Raw genomic sequence first — 21,755 nt, forward strand, 5'->3', positions numbered from 1 at the left:
GACAAGGTCTCCTGGCCTCTCATCACTGTCTGGGCCTCAGGTGAGGCGAACCCTGGAAGAGGAGAAAAAGAAAGGCAGGGACTGCGCCCAGGGATAAGAAAGATGACAAAGGCCAGAGCAGCTGCAGCTGTGCCCTGGGCAAGGGCGGGCAGCATGGCCGGGGGGGGGGGGGGGGGGGGGGGGGGGGGGGGGGGGCAAGCTGACGGCAGCCCTCAGGCGGCGGGCAGGCGGCGAACTGGTGGCAGTCTCAGCGTCCGCGGTGGCCAGGGCTCACTGGTGTTCCGGGCAGGCCTGGGACGTCTCATCCTTGGCCTCGAGGAGCTTGCGGGAGCGGGTGTAGGCCAGGATGAGGCCTCCAGCCAGGCAGGCGTAGAAGATCATAATAAGCAGAATATAGAGATAGGCGTCATTGCCTTTGGCGCTGGTCACCTCGCGGCCAAGGAAGGATTCAGGCACGAACCCCATGCCCATATTGGAGCCGGGGCCGGGCTGGTGCCCAGACCACTGGCGTTGCCCCGGTAATGCAACTCCAGCAGCAGGCGAATCAGGAGGGTTCGCAGCCACTGGCTCTCAGTGAAGCTCCTGGCTGTCAGGGAGTGACACCGCGGCTCCAGAACGCTGCTGACCTTTCACCCTGAACAAGGGTGAGCAAGCAAGAGATTGCTACGGAACCCAGCTCTCCTGTGGGCTACGCAGTGGCTAGGGGCGCCTGCCACCGGGCCTCCTTATCCCCAACCCACGCCCCTCCTCCCCTTCCTCACCACGCCCCCTGCGTCTCAGGCAGTCTCTTTCCACGCTCTGGCTGTCTGGCCGCTCAGGGGAAAGGGGACAGCTGGTAGGGGGAAGAGAAAGGGACCGGGAACGGGGCGGGGGGGGGGGGGACTCGAAATGCGCGAGGGCCCAGGCAGCACAGGCAGTCAGGGCAGCTTGCTGGGGCCAAGCCTGTACCCTGGGTTTCGGAAAAGAATTCCTTTCAAGTTCTGACACCTGCCCTGCAGGCCCAGCTTTGCCCCAGATACAGCGTCTGGCCCCCAAAAGCAGGCCCTACCCCCGAGGTTCCTTCAATTTTTCAGTAAAGCATTAGCCGGGACTCTTGGTCGTCATCTTATGGCAATTACAGTCATAGACAAGGACCCTGGCCCAATTTGTGTGTGTGTGTGTGTGTGTGTGTATTCCAATAAAACTTTATTGGTGGACATGAACATTATTTAAATTAATTTATTTATTTTTGTTATAGATGTTTCTCCCCCCCCCCCCCAGATTCCCCGCCCTGTCCCCAGCTTTGTTGTCCATTTCCATTGTTCATGCATACATGCGTGTAAGTTCTGTGGTTTATATCTCCCCCACCACCCCCTCTTCTAAGGGTTGTCAGTCTGTACCCCACTTCCATGTCTCTGGGACTACCCCATTCCTCAGACTTTTATGTTCATTATATTCCACAAATAAGTGAGATCATATGATACTTATCTTTCTCTGTTTGGCTTGTTTTGCATAGGATAATACTTTCCAGGTCCCTCCATGTCATCTCAAAAGATGAGTGCTTTCTTTCTTACAGCTGCATAGTACTCCATTGTATAAATGTACCACTGCTTTTTTATCCATTCGTCTACTGATGGACATTTGGGCTGTTTCCAGATCTTAGCTATTGTAAATAGTGCTGCTATAAACATGGGGGTACATATATTCTTTCTCATTGGTGTTTCAGGCTTCTTAGGGTATATTCCTAGAAGTGAGAACATTGGGTCAAATGGCAGTTCCATTTGTAATTTTTTGAGGTAACACCATATTGTTTTCCATAGTGGCTGCACCAGTCTGCATTCCCACCAGCAGTGTACTAGAGTCCCTTTTTCTCCACACCCTGGCCAACACTTGTTGTTTGATGATTTGTTGATCCTGGTCCAATTTTTTTAACCTTCATTCCTTCCCCGAGATGATGAGAGCATCTTATTCAGATGGTCAGACCAAAATCAATGATGAAATGGTTAGGCACTTGCAAGAAAACCAACGCAAATTAGCATTCCCTGGACTTCCAATAAGGTTTCTGATAAAGTACCAGCCTCCTTGGAAGTACCCTTGCTCTGATCTCCTGCCATATTTTTAGAGGTGCCTACACATCTTAGCATGGGAATGCATCATCCATCATGTGACCATGTTTTAACAAGGTAAGCCATCTTCCCAGAAAGGAAATCAAGTTCTTCTATTAAAAGGATTAGGGACATTAAAACAGCCCTTTGACTCAAGATGTCTCTGGGTCTGAAAAGTGCCAGTTCTAAAAAATATACTCACCTCCCCCATCCCCATTCAGTTAGGCCAGCACACACTTCTGTCTAGGCCCTGCTGGCTCAAAGGTTTGCTTTATAGTGAGTACGAAGGGGAAAAAAAAACAAAAAAAAACAAACAAACAAACAAAAAAACGAGGTGGTTCTGGTCAGATCTGGTTGTAAGTGGTTACCAAGTAAGACTAGAAAAAAATGAAAGGAAAGTATACACCCCTATGCACACCTTGAAAATCAAGCTAACCTGTTCCAGACTGTGCAGTCCAGGGGCCATTCAATCTGCAGGTGCCATGGTTTAAAAAGGAAGGTTTTCTGGTGCCTCTTCTTACCATCCTCTCAGGGACTACAGTCTTCAGTTGTTTGGGGTGTATGGTTGGCACAAAGTATATCCAGGGTCTCAAACAGAGCCTTCTCAGAGACATTCCACATAACCCTGACCACTGGCTCCCTCCTAATCACCTTGCCTCAATGTCCTCACTTCAGAAGATCTCAGGGAAGAAATGTTAAAGTGACTTGGCATGACAGATGCCAGAGGGCACAGACAGGAAATTCTCAAAGCAGTACCAACCTAGGGACAGGATTGTAAAGCTAAAAGACTCCTGTTTATGTGTTAAAACATGCCCAGAAATCTCTGGGGATTATTTGGTTGGGGTGTGGAAGAAGAAGCCCCTTCACTGTAGCATAAAAATAATCAAACTTGTATTATACTTTCAACAGTTTATGAACTACTGGGATTATTCTTGTTTTCAGAAGAGGAAACAAATTCAAGTAGTTAAGTAGCTGAACTAGAATGGTAAAGTTTGACCTTGTTCTTTTCAGTTCTAACACATTAATCTTGACACGTGGGTGGTATCCCTGAACTGCCTCTTTCTTCCTTGGAACCTTCTAGAGTTTGGAACTTTCTGCCAAAACTGCTCTCTGTAAGTAAGTTCAGTAACAATCTCCTGGCCAAATTCAAAGGTCTCTGCTCAGTTTGAATGCTTGACCCTCAAGGATGAATTTGATACCATCAAACCACCTACTCCTTCCTGTAACTGTACTTTCCTTGGCTCTCATGGCATTGCATTCTCAATTTTCTCTTCTTATTTCTTACCCATCATTCTCTGTCTCCTCTATGGGCTCCTTTTCTTTCCTCCTCTAATTAACTGTTGGAATCCCCAAAGACTCAGTCCTCAGCTATTCTCTCTTAACATCCATTTCCTTGGAAAGTGTCTCCTTACATGGTTTCCACTACCACCTGGCATATATTTAGGCAAATTTGAATTTCTAGCTCTGATTCTTCCTTGGTAACATCTCTCAGATCCATGTGCTCCTTCCTTTCTGGTCTTATTGCTACAAGCTTAATCCAAGCTTTCATTACCTCAGGTCAAATATACAAACTGAGAGTCTACTGGCAGATCTCCCTGCCTATAACACAATCCACCCTTTTATGGCTAAAATAACTCTCCAACACCACTTCCATCAATTCACCCATTGTTCATAAACCCAGAGTTGCTCTGCATTGCTTCTTGAGTGGAATCCCACCTTCTTTGGTGGGCCTTAAGTCCTCACCACCAATAGACAGCATCTCCTCACGTTTGCACTTGTAAAATAGCATATTCCTGGAGTTACTTGCCAATACTCTTTGTCTTTTGTCTTCTTCAAATTTCACTGACTGAAGGAAGCCTTGCTTGAAACCTTTGTTTGTGGTCTCAGAGTCTTTACAACTCAGACAGCAGCATTCAATGCAGAAAATTTGGAAACTACAGAAAAAAAACAAGAAAAAAATTACCAATACTGCACCCATGTGCTGCATGCATACAACACATACACACACACAGCTCACACATGATTTTATAGCCTATTTTTTTCACTTAATGACATATTATGAAAATTTTTCTATGTCAATTTTTATATTTTATAACATCATTGTATTATCTATACAGTATTCCAGATTATGGATTTACTATTATATATTTAAATCACCTCTTATTGTGAGACTTTTTTGTTATTTCTGAGATCTTGCTATAAAAATAATGTTTTAATGAACACATACAAGATTAACTCTAATTCCAATAAAAGACATAATTACCAGAGCAAAAAGCACATTACTAATTCTCAGAAGACTGGCATCGAGAGTAGAAGATGTGTAGAAGGGGGTGGAAATAGGACTGTAGAATAGTTATAAAATTTAAAAATGCCCAACAATCAGGAAAAAAACAACAGGTATGTGTAGGAGGTATTCTGGCTTTCTTTTCATGCAAGGGGCTGCTGGGTGTCCCTTCAACTCCCAGTTCCAGGCCAGTCCTGAATGGCTGAAATGCAAACCCCTTATCTCCACCACACTTAATGTAACTGCAAATTCATCAGACAAGGATTTAGTCTGCTTCCTCCCTAATTTTCTATCCCCCTTCTACACCTGCCCCATACCTGTTGAATAATCATCTTTTTACCCATCTTCAGAACTCATTTATTTCCTGAATGGTAATCAAGTATATTGACAAAGGGAAGTAATTTATAATAATGTATTTAGATTTTAAAAATGTCTTGGAAAAAGTTCTGTTGCATGCCAAGGTTGTTTCTAAAGTACAAATGAGGCACCACAGACTAGGAAATGCTTTCACCATTCCTTGAGACTGTGAGTGCTTCCTGCCAATAGTGTAGCTCCATGGAAGTTGGTTAAAATAAAGAAAGAAAGAAAAAAAAGAGGAGAAGATTTCATGGGACAGTTCCTGAATCCAACTGAGGCTTCTCAGTTATTCTATGGGAATATGTGTGGCATTTTAGGGGCCTGGGGTTTAGTTAAGATCACAATAGCTGGGGGTTAGAATGTCCTCAGGGGCTTCAAGCACCTACCAAAGAGACTTCTTGGGGGTCTTGGTGGACTTGTGATCAGGTCACCCCATATCCAGGCCATATACTGAAGCATCAAATATGGTCTCTGAACTCATTTATCAAATACTTAGCATGTGCTAGGCATGTTACATACATTATAGTAATTAACATTACGACAGCCCTATGAGGTGGGAAGTGTTGGTATAAAAATATCTAACAGCAGTATGTCTTGCACATGGAACAGTCAGAATGGATTGACAATCAGAATAGATGCTGGCTATAACCAGTATAGCCTTCTAGAGCCACACCATCTTGGGGCAAAGAAGTAGGAGAGTGGTACAGACTAAATAGCTTCCTATTTCCCAGAAGATGAATCTAAGATCTTATCTCCTTGAGCTTACAAGCTCTCCTGGGTCATTCGGAACCTCCCTCCTCCCTGTGGATGTTTCCACCTGTTCCCTATGCTCATTGTAGGTAAGTGAAAAGCTCCCTTGCCTGGAAACCCTCTAAAGCAGTGGTTCTCAATCTTCCTAATGCCGCGACCCTTTGATACAGTTACTCATATTGTGGTGGCCCCAACCATAAAATTATTTTTGTTAATACTTCATAACTGTAGTTAAGCTACTGTTATGCCTTAGGCGACACCTGTGAAAGGGTCGTTCGACCTCCAAAGCAGTCACGACTCATAGGTTGAGAAGCGCTGCCTAAAGTACTAATATGTATTACAGCCACCCCTTTCTCCCAGCAGTTTCTTTTTTATTTTATTTTATTTTTGTTCTTTTTATCTTTATTGTTTTTTAATTTAATTAATTTATTTTTGTTACAGATGTTTCTCCCTTTTCCCCTCCTGATTTTCCCCTCCCACTCCCTCCTCGCCCTGACCCCGGCTTTGTTGTCCATGTCCATTGTTCATGCACACATGCATATAAGTTCTGTGGTTTATCTCTCCCCCACCAACCCCTCTTCTGGAGATTGTCAGTCTGTACCTCACTTCCGCGTCTCTGGGACTGCCCTATTCCTCAGACTGTTATGTTCATTATATTCCACAAATAAGTGAGATCATATGATGCTTGTCTTTCTCTGTTTGGCTAGTTTCACTTAGAATAATACTTTCCAGGTCTCTCCAAGTCATCCCAAAGGATAAGAGATCTTTCTTTCTTACAGCTGCATAGTATTCCATTGTGTAAATGTACCACAGCTTTTTTATCCATTTGTCTACTGATGGACATTTGGGCTGTTTCCAGATCTTAGCTATTATAAATAGTGCTGCTACAAACATGGGGTACATATATTCTTTCTGATTGGTGTTTCAGGCTTCTCAGGGTATATTCCTAGAAGTGGGATCACTGGGTCAAATGGCAGTTCAATTTTTAATATTTTGAGGTAACACCATATTGTTTTTTATAGTGGCTGCACCAGTCTGAATTCTTACCAGCAGTGTAGGAGAGTCCCCTTTTCTGCACACCCTCGCCAACACTTGTTGTTTGCTTCTTTTTATCTTTATTGTTGAATATATTACAGATGTTCCTCATTTTTACCCCATTGACCCCCTCCTCTCCATTCCCGCCCCCCTCCTGCCTTTTCCCACACTGTTGTCTGTGTCCATTGGTTTTGCATATATGCATATAAGTTCTTTGGTTTATTTCTTCCCACTCCCCAAACCCCCTCCTCTTTGAGGTTTGTCAGTCTAGCAACCAATTTGTGCTTCTTAATCCCTTTACCTTTTTCCCCCATTCCCCCATTCTCCCTCCCATCTGGCAACCAACAAAATGTTCTCTGTATCTATGAGAATGTTTCTGTTCTGCTTGTTCATTTTGTTTGTAGATTCCATTGTTGATAGCTATGTATTCATTGCCATTTTGTTTATTCATATTTTTTATCTTTTTATTCAAGAAGACCCTTCAGCATTTCATATAATAATGGTTTGGTGGTGATGGACTCCTTTAGCTTTTCCTTGTCTGGGAAACTCTTCATATGGCCATCAATTCTAAATGGCAGCTTTGCAGGATAGAGTAATCTTGGTTGTCTGGGAAACTCTTCATATGGCCATTGATTCTAAATGACAGCTTTGCTGGATAGAGTAATCTTGGTTGCAGGTTCTTGCTTTTTATCACTCTGAATATTTCTTGCCACTCCCTTCTGGCCTGCAAAATTTCTTTTGAGAAATCAGTTGAGAGTCTAATGGGAACTCCCTTGTAGGTAACTAACTGCTTTTCTCTTGTTGCTTTTAAGATTCTTTGTCTTGAACCTTTTGCATTTTGTTGATGATGTGTCTTGCTGTGGACCTCTTGGGGTTCATCTTGTTTGGGACTCTCTGTGCTTCTGGGACGTGTATGTCTGTTTCCTTCACCAAGTTAGGGAAGTTTTCTGCCATTATTGTTTCAAATAGGTTTTCGATTTCTTGTTCTCTCTCTTTTCCTTCTGGCACCCCCAAGATGCGAATGTTGGCATGCTTGAAGTTTTCCCAGAGGCTCCTTACACTATCCTCATTTTTTTTGGATTCTTTTTTCTTTTTGCTGTTCTGATTGGGTATTTCTTGCTTCCTTATATTCCAAGTCTATGGTTTGCTTCTTGGCTTTACCTATTCTACTATTGAATCTGTGTAAATTATTCTTTATTTCAGTTAGTGCCTCCTTCATTTTTGACTGTGCATCCTTCATTTCTGACTGGTCCTTTTTAATGCTCTTGAGGCCCTCACTAAGTTCACTGAGGTTCTCACTAAGTTCATTGAGCATCCTCATAAGCAGTATTTTGAACTCAGCATCTGTTAGGTTGCTTATCTCCATTTTATTTAGTTCTTTCCCTGGGGTTTTGTTCTGTTCTTTCATTTGGGACCTGTTTCTTTGTCTCCTCATTTTGGCTGCCTCCCTGTGTTTGTTTCTATGTATTACTTAATGAGAGGTGTGGGGCTAGCTGAGGGCAGATGCTGCTTGTTTGAAAGAATTTAGGAAAACCTGAAGCAGGATCCAAGACTGGCCAATCCTACAGTTAACCAACTGGCACCAGCTTGGGTGGGCCTGAAAGTTGGGTGGAAATCACCAGGCGGGGAAAATAGTATGAGCCAGGTTGCTGGGGTCCCAGATATGGCGGCTGTCTGCCGCCCCAGGGAAGGGCTCACAAAAAGGAACAAAGGCCTCTGACAGCATGTCTATCTCAGAGAAAGCCTTCTTTCCAGCCCGTGCTCCAATGCCAAACAGCTCAGTTCTTCCCTGTATGTCTCTGGCGCCCCTCGAGCTGCCTCCCCTCCGACTTAGAGTGAGCAAGTCCGAGTAAATCCATGCGCAGGCCCTTTCAGAGGAGCTGCCTGGGGCTCCAGCCACCTCAGCCTCCCTGAGCCTCAGTTCCTGGTGGTTTTTCCAGCCAGAAGTTATGGGGACTTCTCTTCCTGACACTGGAACCCTGAGCTGGGTGCCTGCTGTGAGACGGGGACCCCTCAGTCCTCAGGGAGAACTTTCCCAGCCGAGGTATCCTTCTAATTTTTATCCGCCAGGTGTAGAACCAGCCTGTCACGCCTCCGCCCCTCCTACCAGTCTCGATCCAGCTGCTTCTTTAATTCTGTAGTTGTAGGACTTCCATTCAGCTTTTTTTCAGGTGGTTTTGAATGATCGTTGTTCTGTAGTTTAGTTGTAACTTGAATGTGGTTGTGGGAAGACATGATACCGTGTTTACCTATGCTCCATCCTGACCCGAAGTCTCCCAGCAGTTTCTTAAGGACATTACTTGTTGGCTAAAAATTCTTAAATGGGCAAGTCAAATTATCACCTTAGTGTGGCTTTTGAGACACTCTGCTCTCACTTGAAGATACCTTTCAATCATATTTGCGGCAATAACTACACAGCATGTCTTCAATGCCAGACATTTTTTTTTTTACAAATTAATGTTTTTATTGAGATATTATTGACATATAACACTATGTAAGTTTGAGGTGTGTGTGTTGATTTGATACATTTATATATTGCAATATGATTATCACCATAGCATTAGCTAATACCTCTATCATGTCACATAATTATCATTTCTTTTTGTAGTGAGAACAATTAAGATACTTTCAACTGGATGAAATTTCACTTTCCTTATCAACCCTACAATATAATAGTGATACGTGTGCTTGTCAGATGGTCCTTACAATCCCTTTGAATGCAAGTGCTATATTCTTTATCTTTATATCCTTCACCTAGTTTGGCACATTGACTGGCATACAGTGAGTGCTCAGGAAATATTTACCTAGATTTTAGGTCTGCCTTCCTCAAAAGCCTTTCAAGTTTGATAATTACTTGTTCTATGCAAGATGTAGAACTTTGTGGCTATATTTTTTCAAAAAAATTTATTATGCAAAATTTCAAACGCAGAGTTGAGAGAATTTTACAGTGGACACCTTGTTACTTACTAGATAGAGTCTACCGCTCATGTTTTCCTGTACTGGCCTTATCCATCCCTCACCTATTCATCTCTTGATCCATCTATCCATCGTCTTTTTTTTTTGAAGTTGCAGACCTCAGTACACTTCACCCCTACTTTCCACACATCTATTCTTAACTATAGTTCAGTATTTGCTTTTTACTCTTTGTAAGGTAGCCAGGTGCCGCCGGTGGGAGGTGGGAAGAAACCGAAGAGCCAAACAGCCGAATAAGCAGAAATCGGGCTTTATTGGGTACACTCCAGGCGGGTTCACAGACTCCGGGGGTCGAGTCCGAGAAGCCGCGCCCGATGCTGGGGTTTGTGATTTTTATATCTGCACCTGTGGCAGCGGGAACTTGTTGTTAGGGTTAGGTCCTGAGGGGCTACGCATGGGGGCCCCTGGAATGTGAGTCTATTGTCCCGGGGCAAACAGTTCCTGGACTAGGACAGGAGAATGGGACAGGAGTTGATCTATGAGTTCGGGGCAAACAGTTCCTGAAACAGGGTGGGAGTCTAGGTTGGGTAAGCGAGGTAATGGCTGAGCAGTTTGCCTGGTGCCAGTTCCCAGGCTCTCGGACATTCCCGACTCTGTGATATAGGGATAGGGGCCAGGTCGTCTTTCTGACTACTTCCTGCTGGACGGGGGCGGCGTCCGGGGGGGGGTGCCGAGTCGGTGTGGTCCGAGTTCGGGGGACTGGTCAAGGGCTGGTAATGTGGTAGCATCATTTGGTGGACCTCTATTGTCCATGTGAGCTGTGCGAATGGGTCCTGGATGAAGCGGAGAAAACAGGGGGCAATTAGCAGTATAATTATTATGATGATGGTTGGGCCGAGGAGGGGGAGGAGTAAGGAGTACATGGAGGAATTCCACCAGGAGGAGGTGTCTACTGAGAACTTTTGTTTTTTTAGTTCTGAACTTAGCTGGTGAAGGGTTTTAATGCGGGTTTCTACCAAACCTGATTCGTTGATATAATAGCAACATTATTTCCCAAGAAAGAGACAGGTTCTTCCGTGTTCCGCTGTGAGGAGGTCCAGGGCCCTTCGATTCTGCATTGACAGCTGGGCCAGGGAGGTGATCTGCCTCTGGAGAGAAGCTAGGGACTCAGCCGAGCTGTCAATAGCAATCTGAAATTGAGATTCTAAGTGTTCTGAGGTGACTAAGGAGTGTGCTAGGGCAACCCCTCCCAGCCCAGCAGCAAAAGCCGAGGCTGAGAGGGAGAGTCCTACTAAAAGGGGTAAAAAGATTGCCCGCTTTTGTTTCGGGTTGTAATATATGTATTTTTGTTGGAATTCAGCAGGTGTATAGACCATGAGTTGGGGGGTTAGGGTGACAGGCAGGCAGAGAAGAGTGGGATCCAAGGGGGTCGAGAGGGTGATAGAGGGGTTTTCTATAAAGAGGAGGTGGTACAGCTGGAGTCGGGAGGGCCCAAGATGGGCCAGAGCCTGGTGTGAGAGAAGGTCTGTAAGGCGATGGGGAGAGAAGACCTGTAATGGTTGTTGGAGGTTGATTTTCAGAGCCTCGGTGGTGAGATCGGCTGCAGCTGCAAGAGCTCGGAGACAGGGTTGCCATCCGTGAACCGTGGGGTCCAGCTGTCTGGAGAGATAGGCTACCGGGACCAGAGTTGGACCCGTCAGTTGGGCTAAGACTCCAAGAGCTAAGTGGTGTCTCTCCTCAGTATATAGGACAAAGGGTCGTGAGGGATTAGGTAAGGCCAGGGCCGATGCTGAGCAGAGGGCCTTCAGGAGGGCCGAGAAGGCCTGGCGAACACCTTCGGGGGATGTCAAGGGCCCCTCGGGCGTTTCTTTGGCTGCCAGATAGAGGGGTTTGGCTAAAAGGGCAAAGCCTGGGACCCAGTGGCGAAAGAAGCCTACCAGTCCCAGAAATGACTGGATTTCAGCCGCCGAGTTAGGGGGCTGCAGGCCCCGAAGAGCCTGTAGCCTGTCCGTGGTAATGGCTCGATGAGTTGGGGTAACTAGGAGGCCAACGTAAGTCACAGATGAGGTGGCTATTTGTGCCTTCTTGGCGGATACCCGATATCCCTTGCTGCAAAGGAAATTCAGTAGGAGGGTGGTGGCCGTGAGGCAATCGGCCTTGGTTGGTGAGCAGATCAGAAGATCGTCTACATATTATAAAAGGGTGGAAGGAGTTAAATTGCAAGCAAGTAGGTCTGCAGTTAATGCTTGTCCAAATAGGTGAGGACTGTCCCGGAATCCTTGGGGGAGGACCGTCCAGGTCAGTTGTTGAGCGGTATTGGAAACAGGGTCCTCCCAGGTAAAGGCAAATAGGAAGTGGGAATCTGGGTGGAGGGGTATAGTGAAGAAGGCATCCTTGAGGTCAAAGACCGAAAAATGGGTGGTGGTAGGGGGAATGTGAGAGAGAAGGGTGTAGGGATTGGGGACTACTGGGGAAATGGGGACGACCGCCGCGTTGATGATGCGGAGGTCCTGAACAAGGCAGTACTGTCCTGAGGCCTTTTTAATGGGGAGAATGGGAGTATTACAAGGTGAATTGGTGGGGATCAGGAGGCCTTGTGTCTTAAGCCTGGTGATGATGGGCAGGAGTCCCATCCTATGAGCGTGTGAGATGGGGAATTGCGGGTGGTTAGGAAAAGAAGATGGGTCTTTGAGTTTAATTAAAACAGGAGTGTGGTGGGAAGCAATGGTGGGGGTATCTGTGTCCCAGACCTCGGGGTGGACTCCAGGTAGGAGCTGGACTTTGGGGTCTGGGTTAGGCTCAAGGTCGGGGCCTGGCACCAGTGCCAGCAAGCAGGTCTGTTTCGGGGAGAATGAGATGCTTGCCTGGAGTTTGGACAGAATGTCTCTCCCCAGGAGGGGGACTGGACATGAGGGCATGACTAGGAAGAAGTGGGAGAACGGGTGACCCTCAAATAGGCAGTTAAGGAGGGTCGTCCGCTGTGGGGTCGAGGGTGATCCGTCAATTCCCATGACCGAGACCTGGGAAGGAACCGTAAGGCCCGAATGAGAGGGAAGGACAGAGTAGGTAGCCCCCGTGTCTACCAAAAAGGAGACAGACTTACCCGCTACCTGGAGCGTGACCCTAGGCTCGGCGAGGGTAACCGGAGTCGAAGAGCCAGGGCCCCCTCAGTCGTCCATTAGCCCCAGCAGTTCTAGGGCCGGGAACGTCTGGTTCTCAGTCCCCCTGCATTGAGGTGCCGAGGGCTGAGCCAGGGTCGGGCAGTACGACTTCCAGTGGCCCATTTGTTTGCATTGAGGGCAAGGCTTGGTGGGGGGCCTAGGCTGCAGACAGGCCTTCGCCCAGGGGCCTTCCTTTCCGCATTTGAAACAGGCGCCCGGGGGCGTGCGCTGTCCTCCTTTGGAGGTCAGTCTTTTTGCCGGTTCCCCTGCCAGCCGGAGGGCCGCTACCAAGGCTTGGGTCTGGAGGCTAAATTTCTGTTGCAGCTGCGCCTGCCAGGCTGCTCCAACTGTCTCCTCTCGGGCTTTAAAACTTTAAAAGCCATTTTTACCAGGTCTTGGATGGGAGTCTCAGGGCCCTCTTCAGCCTTTTTTAGTTTTTTCCTGATATCTGGGGCAGACTGAGAGATAAAGTGAGATGCTAAGATTGTGGTCCCGTTGTGGGACCCCGGGTCTAGGCGGGTGTAGCGAACCAGGGCCTCCTGCAGGTGGTTGAGAAAAAGGGCCGGGTTCTCTTCGGGGAGTTGGGTAATTTATCTCAATTTGTCATAGTTAACTACCTTATTGGAGACTGCGTCCATACCCCGAAGGAGGTATTGGAGCATGAGGTTCCAGCGCAGAATATTAGATCCAGGGCCGGCCTGATAGTTCCATGCAGGATCGTCCTGGGGAACTGCTTCATTGCCGAGGGGGGCAGTATTGTCTATTAGGTGGTCTCTATCTGCCTGCTGCCTGGCGGCAGAGAGGATACGCTCATGTTCCTCAGGGGTGAGAGTGGAGGTGCAAATTACTTTGATGTCATGCCAGGTCAGGTCATAAGTCTGGGACAGGTATCGGAACTCTCTGATGTAGGTTGAGGGGTCAGCTGAGAAGAATCCTAACCGCTTTTCAGTCTGAGAGAGGTCCTGGAGGGAGAAGGGGACATGTACCCGCACCAGTCCTTCTGCCCCAGCCACCTCGCGGAGAGGGGCCAGGACAGCAGGCGGGGATTGGGGAGTGCGAGATCGGGTATGGGCTGCTATGGGAGAGTCGAGGGAGTCAGCGGGAGGTGGGGCAGCCGGAGCCGGGTCAGGACCAGGGGAGTCTTCTCTGAGGAGGGTTGGGGGAGGTGATAGGTGATCAGGGAGGTCATCAGGCAGAGAGTAAGGAGGGGGGTCTATAGGAGGTGCCTTTGGAGGAGGGGAAGTCTGGGCTAGGAGAATCTGGAGAGTGGAGCAGTGTGAGCAAAGGTCAGGGCGGGAGCGGAGGTCCCAAAAAGCCCGAATGTCTGGGATCTCAGAGTCCTTTCCGGTCTGCCGGCAAAAATTGTAGGCCAAGCGACCTGAGCTTGTGGAGGGTCTGAGAGTATCCCAATTTGGAGAAATTTATAAGAAGACATCCCAAAGGAGTCTTAGGGTCTATTTTGGATTCGGAGTTCCCCATAATTTAGTGGCCTTCCGGACCCCTAAGTGTCGGAGGAGAAAGGGTATAAGGGAGGCGTCCCTTCCAGATACCTGTCTCAGGACAGAGATAGAGGGGTGAGTGAAAGGCGTCCCTTTCAATCAGTCCCCCTATATAGACTCCAGGAGTCGTGAGGGGAGGGCTCTCGGCTCAGCCAAGTCTAGGACGAGAGACCCCGGTGGGGACACAGGGGTCCGGCAGGAAGGGAAAGGGATCGAATTACTTACGGTTGCAAGCCCAAGCCGTATCTTCAGGGAGCTCCGAATTCAAAGCGGTGGAGGGCGGCAAGAGGCAGGGAGAGAGAGAAGGGGGACTCTTGCCTCAGCCTGCAGGGACTGAGGCGGGTCGCAAAACCCCTCTCCCGGGTTTCGGCACCAGATGTAAGGTAGCCAGGTGCCGCCGGTGGGAGGTGGGAAGAAACTGAAGAGCCAAACAGCCGAATAAGCAGAAATCGGGCTTTATTGTGTACACTCCGGGCGGGTTCACAGACTCCGGGGGTCGAGTCCGAGAATCCGCGCCCGATGCTGGGGTTTGTGATTTTTATATCTGCACCTGTGGCAGCAGGAACTTGTTGTTAGGGTTAGGTCCTGAGGGGCTACGCATGGGGGCCCCTGGAATGTGAGTCTATTGTCCCGGAGCAAACAGTTCCTGGACTAGGACAGGAGAATGGGACAGGAGTTGATCTATGAGTTCGGGGCAAACAGTTCCTGAAACAGGGTGGGAGTCTAGGTTGGGTAAGCGAGGTAATGGCTGAGCAGTTTGCCTGGCGCCAGTTCCCAGGCTCTCGGACACTCTTTTTTCTTATTGAGGTAAAATATATGTAAAATGAAATACACAAGCATAAACTGCATATTTGCTGAGTTTTAACAAATGTAACTGTGTAACTTAAACATCTAAAATATAAATCATTATCACCACCGAAGAAAATCTCCTCTTCCCAGGCAATCTTTTCTCTTCACACCTAGAGACAACCACTGTTCTGAATTTTTTTCATCGTTGATTAGTTTTGCCTATAATAGAACTTCATATAAAGGGCATCATATAGTATGAACTCTTTTCTATAAGACTTCTTTTACTCAGCCTGATGTCTTTAAGAATCATCCATGTCATTGCAAACATCAGTAGTTTGTTGCTTTTAATTGATGAATAGTGCTCCATTTTATGATGACACCACAGTTCATTTATTATCCTACTTAAATTGCATTTTCCTGTCGATAGACATTTAGTTTCTGGCTATAAAAAAATAAAGCTGATATGAGTGTTCTCATACAGATTCTTTTGTGGATGTATGTTTTCCTTTTCCTCGGGTAAATACCTAGGAGTGGGAATGCTGGGTCACTGGGAAGATGTAGTTCAGTTTTATAAGAAGCTGCCAGACCTTTTTCCAAAGTGGTTGTATCTTTTTATGTTTCCACCAACAATGTCTTAGATTTCCAGTTGTTTGTGGTTACTTTTGCAACTGTCTGCTTCAATTGCACACTTAGCCTTCTCTTATACCCATGAAATATTTACCCTTATACTTACATAAGGGCAAAGCCTGACTATTTGTGCTTTATTAGTTAAAGCCTCCCTCCTATTTTGCTGACTACTAGATGTACATCCAAATTCTAGATAAAGTTGTTAAAATATGTGATAATAGCTTTTACTGAAAGCGTATGTGTGCCAAGCACTGTGTTAGCACTTCATAAACATTATCTCACTTAATCCTTACAAGAACCCTGTGAGGTAGGTACGGTATGATTCTTATTATACACATGAGAAAACTGAGGCCACAGAGGTTAAGTAGCTTGCAAACTCATGTAGGTTATAGGTGGCCAATCTGAGACTTGAATAAGAGTTCATAATCTTTATTACCACCGCTCTATAATGCTTCTGTATAATATACATTGTACAGATGCTTGCAGAAGAACAATAAATAAACAACTTCTATGTTGTAAGGCTCACCCGACCTCCTTATTTTCCAGTTGAAGATACTGAGGTCCATAAAGGACAAGGGTCTCGCCTGAAGTCCCCCATTAGTTAATAGCAGAGCCATCAGAATCCAAGTCTCTAGATTTCTAGTTAGAAAATTTTCCACTCCACTGCTTGGCCTCCTTCAATGCTTTGGCAATTCACATTTTTATTTCTAGCTTTTAAATGGTGACAAGAGTCTGAGAATCACTTTGAGGCCTGTGAAAGAAGTGCATGAATCTAAAAGGGTTTGGACCTCAAAACATAAGGTCATGAATTAAATTGTCAAATTTGTATCAATTCATGCCTAAACATTATCTTGAAAATATTTCTGCTACCCATTCAGCCTTCTCTGGAAAGGGAAAGCAAACATATTTGTGGTATTCTGTAGGAAAGGAGTGAGGAAGAAAAAGTCCTGAAGGCACTTTTCTCTTGGGCTCCCACAGTGCCATCTGGTGGAAGTTTCGAGTTTTCATTTCTCTTCATTCAGAATGTTTTTCTAGGTTGGGGATTAACAAGACAATTTCTTCCTGCCCTGATGAGTCGAACATTCTATGGGGCGGGGCCTACCCAGACCACTACAACACCGTGTGATAAAGGTCTTATTAGAGGCACATAGTAGAGTATGGTGCTTAGGAACAGCAGCTCCAGGCTCAAACAAACCTGCATTTTATTTTATTTTATTTTATTTTATTTTATTTTATTTTATTTTATTTTATTTTATTTTATTTTATTTTATTTTTTTATCCTCACCCGAGGACACTTTTTCATTCTTTGTTCAGATAGAGCAGGAGGGAGAGAGAGAGAGAGAAACATCGACGTGAAAGGGACACATCAAGTGGCTGCCACCCGCACGACCAACCAGGGCCGGGGACAAACTGCAACCGAGGTACATGCCCTTAGCGGGAACCGAACCCGGGTCTCTCCGGGCCGCAGGCCGACGCCTTAACCGCTGAGCCAAACCGGCCAGGGCCAAACCTGCATTTTAATTCTGCCTTGGCCACCTATCAGCTGTGTTACCTTGAGCAGTCACTCAACTTCTCTGTGCTCCAGTTCCTTCTTCTGTAAAATGGAGATGATAATAAAAGTTCTTATTATAGAATTTCCGTGGTGAGGATTGAATAAAGATAATGCTTTTAAGCATCTAGCACAATGCCTTGAACATTTAACTGTTCTATAATGTCGGTTGTGGTTGTTTCATCATTAACAATAAGCAGATGGTGCTATGGGACCCAGAAGAGGGGCACTTAACTCAACTTAGAGAGCTCAGAGAAGCTGCCCTGAGGATGTGACACTTGAGATATTTTTGAAATAGACACTCAGGCACTTTCTTCATGTGGAAAGCAATATCGACAACATATGGATAAACAAAACAAGAGGGTTTACCTCCCCTCACTCAGGTGTGACCCAGCATGTTTTGCCTCAGGGGTGCCACGGGTTTCAGTGAGGGCCTCTGAGCTGGAAGATGACATAGGAATATTTAGGAATTATGGGAATTGGGATCCAGACCAAGTGAGAAATTGGTTCCCACAGTGAGTAGGCAGAGCATGACTTGAAATAAGATGCAAAGAAAAAAATGAAACCAGTTGGGTTAAATACCATGAGTTTGTTTTAATCTTTGTGGGCAATAATGCTTCAGTGGTTCTTTATCCATTCAGCATTATGGGACCTGCTAATTTCCTACTGCCTCAAAACAAAATAAATGAGCAAGCAGAACAGAAACAGACTCATAGATACAGAGAACATTTTGATGGTTGCTAGAGGGAAGAGGGTTTGGAGGGATGAGTGAAAAAGGTGAAGGGATTAAGTACAAATTGGTTGTTACAGAATAGTCATGAGGATGTAAAGTATACAATAATATTGTAATAACTATCTGTAGTGTCAAATGGATACGAGATTTATCGGGATGATTACTTAGAAAGTTATATAATGTCTAATCACCAAGGTTTACACCTGGTGTAAACTAATATAATATTGTATGTCAAATGTAATTGAGAAAAAAATGGTAAAAAAAAAAAAACCACCATGAAAAATTCTGGGCCTCTGAACTGCTCTCCAAATTGTGCTTGGCACATACCATGATCATATCTGACTCTATTCATATTATTCTTCCCTGAAAACCTTTGAGCCTTCCACATTATCCAAGTTTTACTTATCCATCAAGCTCTAAACTTTCTCATTCATTTCATTCCTTTATTTATGAAAGATTTTCTTTTTAAAAAAGTTGAGGTGTAATTGACATATAACATTATATTAATTTTAGGTATATAACATTATAATTTGATATTTGTATATATTGTGAAATGATCACCATAAGAATTGTGGTTAACATTTGTTATTATATATAGTTATAAACTTTTCTTCTTATGATGAGACTTTTTAATATCTACTCTTTTAGCAACTTTCAAATATGAAATACAGTATTATTAACTATAGTCACCATTACATTACATCCCAAAGACTTATTTATTTTAGAACTGGAAGGTTGTAATTTTTTCTTCTTTGTTTGTTTTTTAATTTAATTTTTTTCATCACCATTTAACTCCTCTATGCCCTCTTCCATCTTCACCCCCACCCCCACAATCAGAACACTGTTGTTAATGTCCAGGAGTTCTATCTTTTTTCCTTTTTGGCTCAATCCCTCCACACACACCCCCAACACCCACCACCACCACCAGAGCTATCTGCCTGCTCTCTGTCCATGAGATTTTTCTCTATTTTTCTTGGTAGTTCAATTTATTCATTAAATTCCACATATGAGTAAAATCATATGGTAGTTTTCTTTCTCTGACTGGCTTATTTCATTTAGCATAATGTTCTCAGGTCCATCCATGATGCTGCAAAGGTAAAATTTTCTTCCTTTTTATGGCATAGTATTTTATTGTGCAAATGTACCACAGATTATTTATCCACTCATCTACTGATGGACACTTGGGCCGTTTTTAAATCTTGGCTATTGTAAATAACACTGCAATGAACATAGGGGTACATATATTCTTTCAAATTAGTGTTTTGGGAAGGTAGTCCTTTTTGACCCCCTTCATTTTGCCACCCTTCATCCCTGCAACCAATCTGTTCTCTGTATCTATGAGCTTATTTTCTTCTTATTTTTAGATTTCACATATAAGTGAGATCATATTGTATTTGTCTTTCTGTGTGTGACTTATTTAATTTAGCATAATGCCTTCAAGGTCCATCCATTTTGTTGCAAAAGGTAAATTCTCCCTTTTAGGGTTGAATACTATTCCATTCCTGTGTGTGTGTGTGTGTGTGTGTGTGTGTGTGTGTGTCTTGACTATAAATAATGCTGCAATGAGCATGGAGGTGCATACATCTTTTCAAATTAGTGTTTTCACTTTTTTAGATGTACACTCAGAAGTGAAATTTACTGGGTTATATAATAGTTCTATTCTGAATTTTTTGAGGTACCTACATACTGTTTTCCATTGTGGTTGTACCAATTTAAAATCCCACCAATAGTGCAGAAGGGTTCTTTTTTCTCTACGTCTTCGCCAACACTTGTTGCTTCTTGTCTATTTTATAATAACCATTATATACACGTGGGATGATATCTCATTAAGGTTGACTTACATGAAATATTTTCTGTGAACATACTATGTGCCATACACAGTAGCAGGCACTGGAGAATTAATACTGAAGGAGACAGACACAGTCTCTCTACCTCCAGAAAGCTTACAGTCTGTCTGGAACTACAGGCATGAAAAAAAGCATTGTCACCATGTGTTATCAATACTTTCCAAGAAGAGGGCTATATCTAGAACAGTGCCTTCCAATAATTTTCACCACATAACAAACATAGATAACATATACAACCCCCTGGAATAAATGGATAAGAAAGCAACTTACCAGGGATCTCTGGCTACCCCAAGGGTAGAGGTCATCAATATCTCAGGCACACCTGCAATCTCTGGAGATCTCTGATCTAGAATCTCAAGCTATGGCCCATGATGTTGCTGTTGCTATTACCCCACTTTGTCCTTGCAGGCTAATGGTCACAGAAGGAATACTGCTGCAGATGCATGCACACTTTGTTATTAGCTAGAAGTTGGTAAGAGTCCCTCTTGCCTCTTCAGCACTAGGCTGAGACTGGAGGTTCCAAGGAAGCCTTCCCAGACAACTGAAGTCTAAAAGGATCTTTGTCTTTCCCAAATTTCTACATATTTAAGAGTCTTCAGCTCGCAATTCAGCTTTTAATTCACCCCTAGTCTGATACAGCAGTTACTCAAATAACATTATTTGGTTCAATGTCATTTCATTCAGCATCCTTTCACTATAACACTGATGAGATGCCATAAGAATTTAACACTTTTATATCAATGAACCTATGGTAAAATTGGTTTCCTTATGCGTCCTTTCACTTAAAGTCACAGAACCTATTGATGACATTAAGTGAAGACTTAATATATTGTGTGCTGACAGTGCCAGACCTTTTTTTATCCCGCTATAGTAATACTAAACAGAAAAGGGTTCAGAAGTACTTATTATTATGTTGTAAGGCAAAAGAAATCTTACTGGAAGAGGACCTTAAAACAGAAATGGCTTTACTATAGAAGAAAAGTCCAGTTCCCAATCCACCTTTTTTTTAAAAAATTATTTTTGTTATAGATGTTTCTCCTTTTTTCCCCATTGACACCCTCCTCCCCATCCCACCGACCCCGTCCCCAGCTTTGTTGTCCATGTCCATCGGTTATGCATATATGCACATAAGTTCTGTGGTTTATCTCTTCTCTCCCCCCAACCCCCTCTCTGAGGGTTGTCAGTCTGTACCCTATTTCCACGTCTCTGGGTCTACCCTGTTCCTCAGACTGTTATGTATATTACAGTCCACAAATAAGTGAGATCATGTGATATTTGTCTTTCTCTGCTTGGCTTGTTTGGCTTAGGATAATACTCTCCAGGTCCCTCCATGTCATCTCAAAGGATAAGAGATCTTTCTTTCTTACAGCTGCATAGTACTCCATTGTGTATATGTACCATAGCTTTTTTTATCCATTAGTCTACTGATGGACACTTGGGCTCTTTTCAGATCTTAGCTATTGTAAATAGTGCTGCTATAAACACGGGGGAACATATATTCTTTCTGATTGGTGTTTCAGGCTTCTTAGGGTATATTACTAGAAGTGGGATCACTGGGTCATATCACCTAAGGCAAGAGAAACAAAGGAAAAGATGAACACATGGGACTCCATCAAACTAAAAAGCTTCTGCACAGCAAAAGAAACAACCATCAAAATGTATAGAAGAGCATAACTGCCAATGAAACATCAGATAAGGGTTAATTTCCAAAATATATAGAGTGCTCATACAACTCCACAAAAGGAAGACAAAGAACCCAATCATTAAATGGGCTGAGCAACTAAATAGACACCTCTCCCAACAGGACATACAAATGGCTAAGAGATATATGAAGACATGCTCAACATCACTAATCATCAGAGAGATGCAAATTAAAACAACAATGAGGTGTCACCTCACACCTGTGAGAATGGCCACCATCAATAAATCATCAAACAACAAGTGTTGGCGAGGGTGTGGAGAAAAGTGGACTCTAGTGCACTGCTGGTGGGAATGCAGACTGGTGCAGCCACTATGGAAAACACTGTGGTGTTACCCCAATCCATCTTTAAGAACTTTAAAAAAGAAAGTTCCCACGTTGAAAGAGAATGAAGTCATATAGCTTCCTCCTGGAGACAGGATGCTGAA

General features: G+C 44.4%; 1 protein-coding gene across 1 annotated transcript; it reads right to left on the reverse strand.

Moving 5' to 3' along the window:
* Positions 1 to 270: 270 nt before the first annotated feature.
* KCNE5 (potassium voltage-gated channel subfamily E regulatory subunit 5) lies at positions 271 to 5,508 on the reverse strand. The gene is given in 4 exon segments (XM_036270054.1): positions 271 to 486; positions 489 to 626; positions 3,892 to 4,018; positions 5,492 to 5,508. Coding segments are annotated over 4 exon segments (498 nt in total).
* Positions 5,509 to 21,755: the final 16,247 nt, after the last annotated feature.

The sequence above is a fragment of the Molossus molossus genome, unplaced genomic scaffold (assembly GCF_014108415.1).
Source record: "Molossus molossus isolate mMolMol1 unplaced genomic scaffold, mMolMol1.p scaffold_m16_p_2, whole genome shotgun sequence".
In the NCBI taxonomy this organism is placed as follows: Eukaryota; Metazoa; Chordata; class Mammalia; order Chiroptera; family Molossidae; genus Molossus; species Molossus molossus.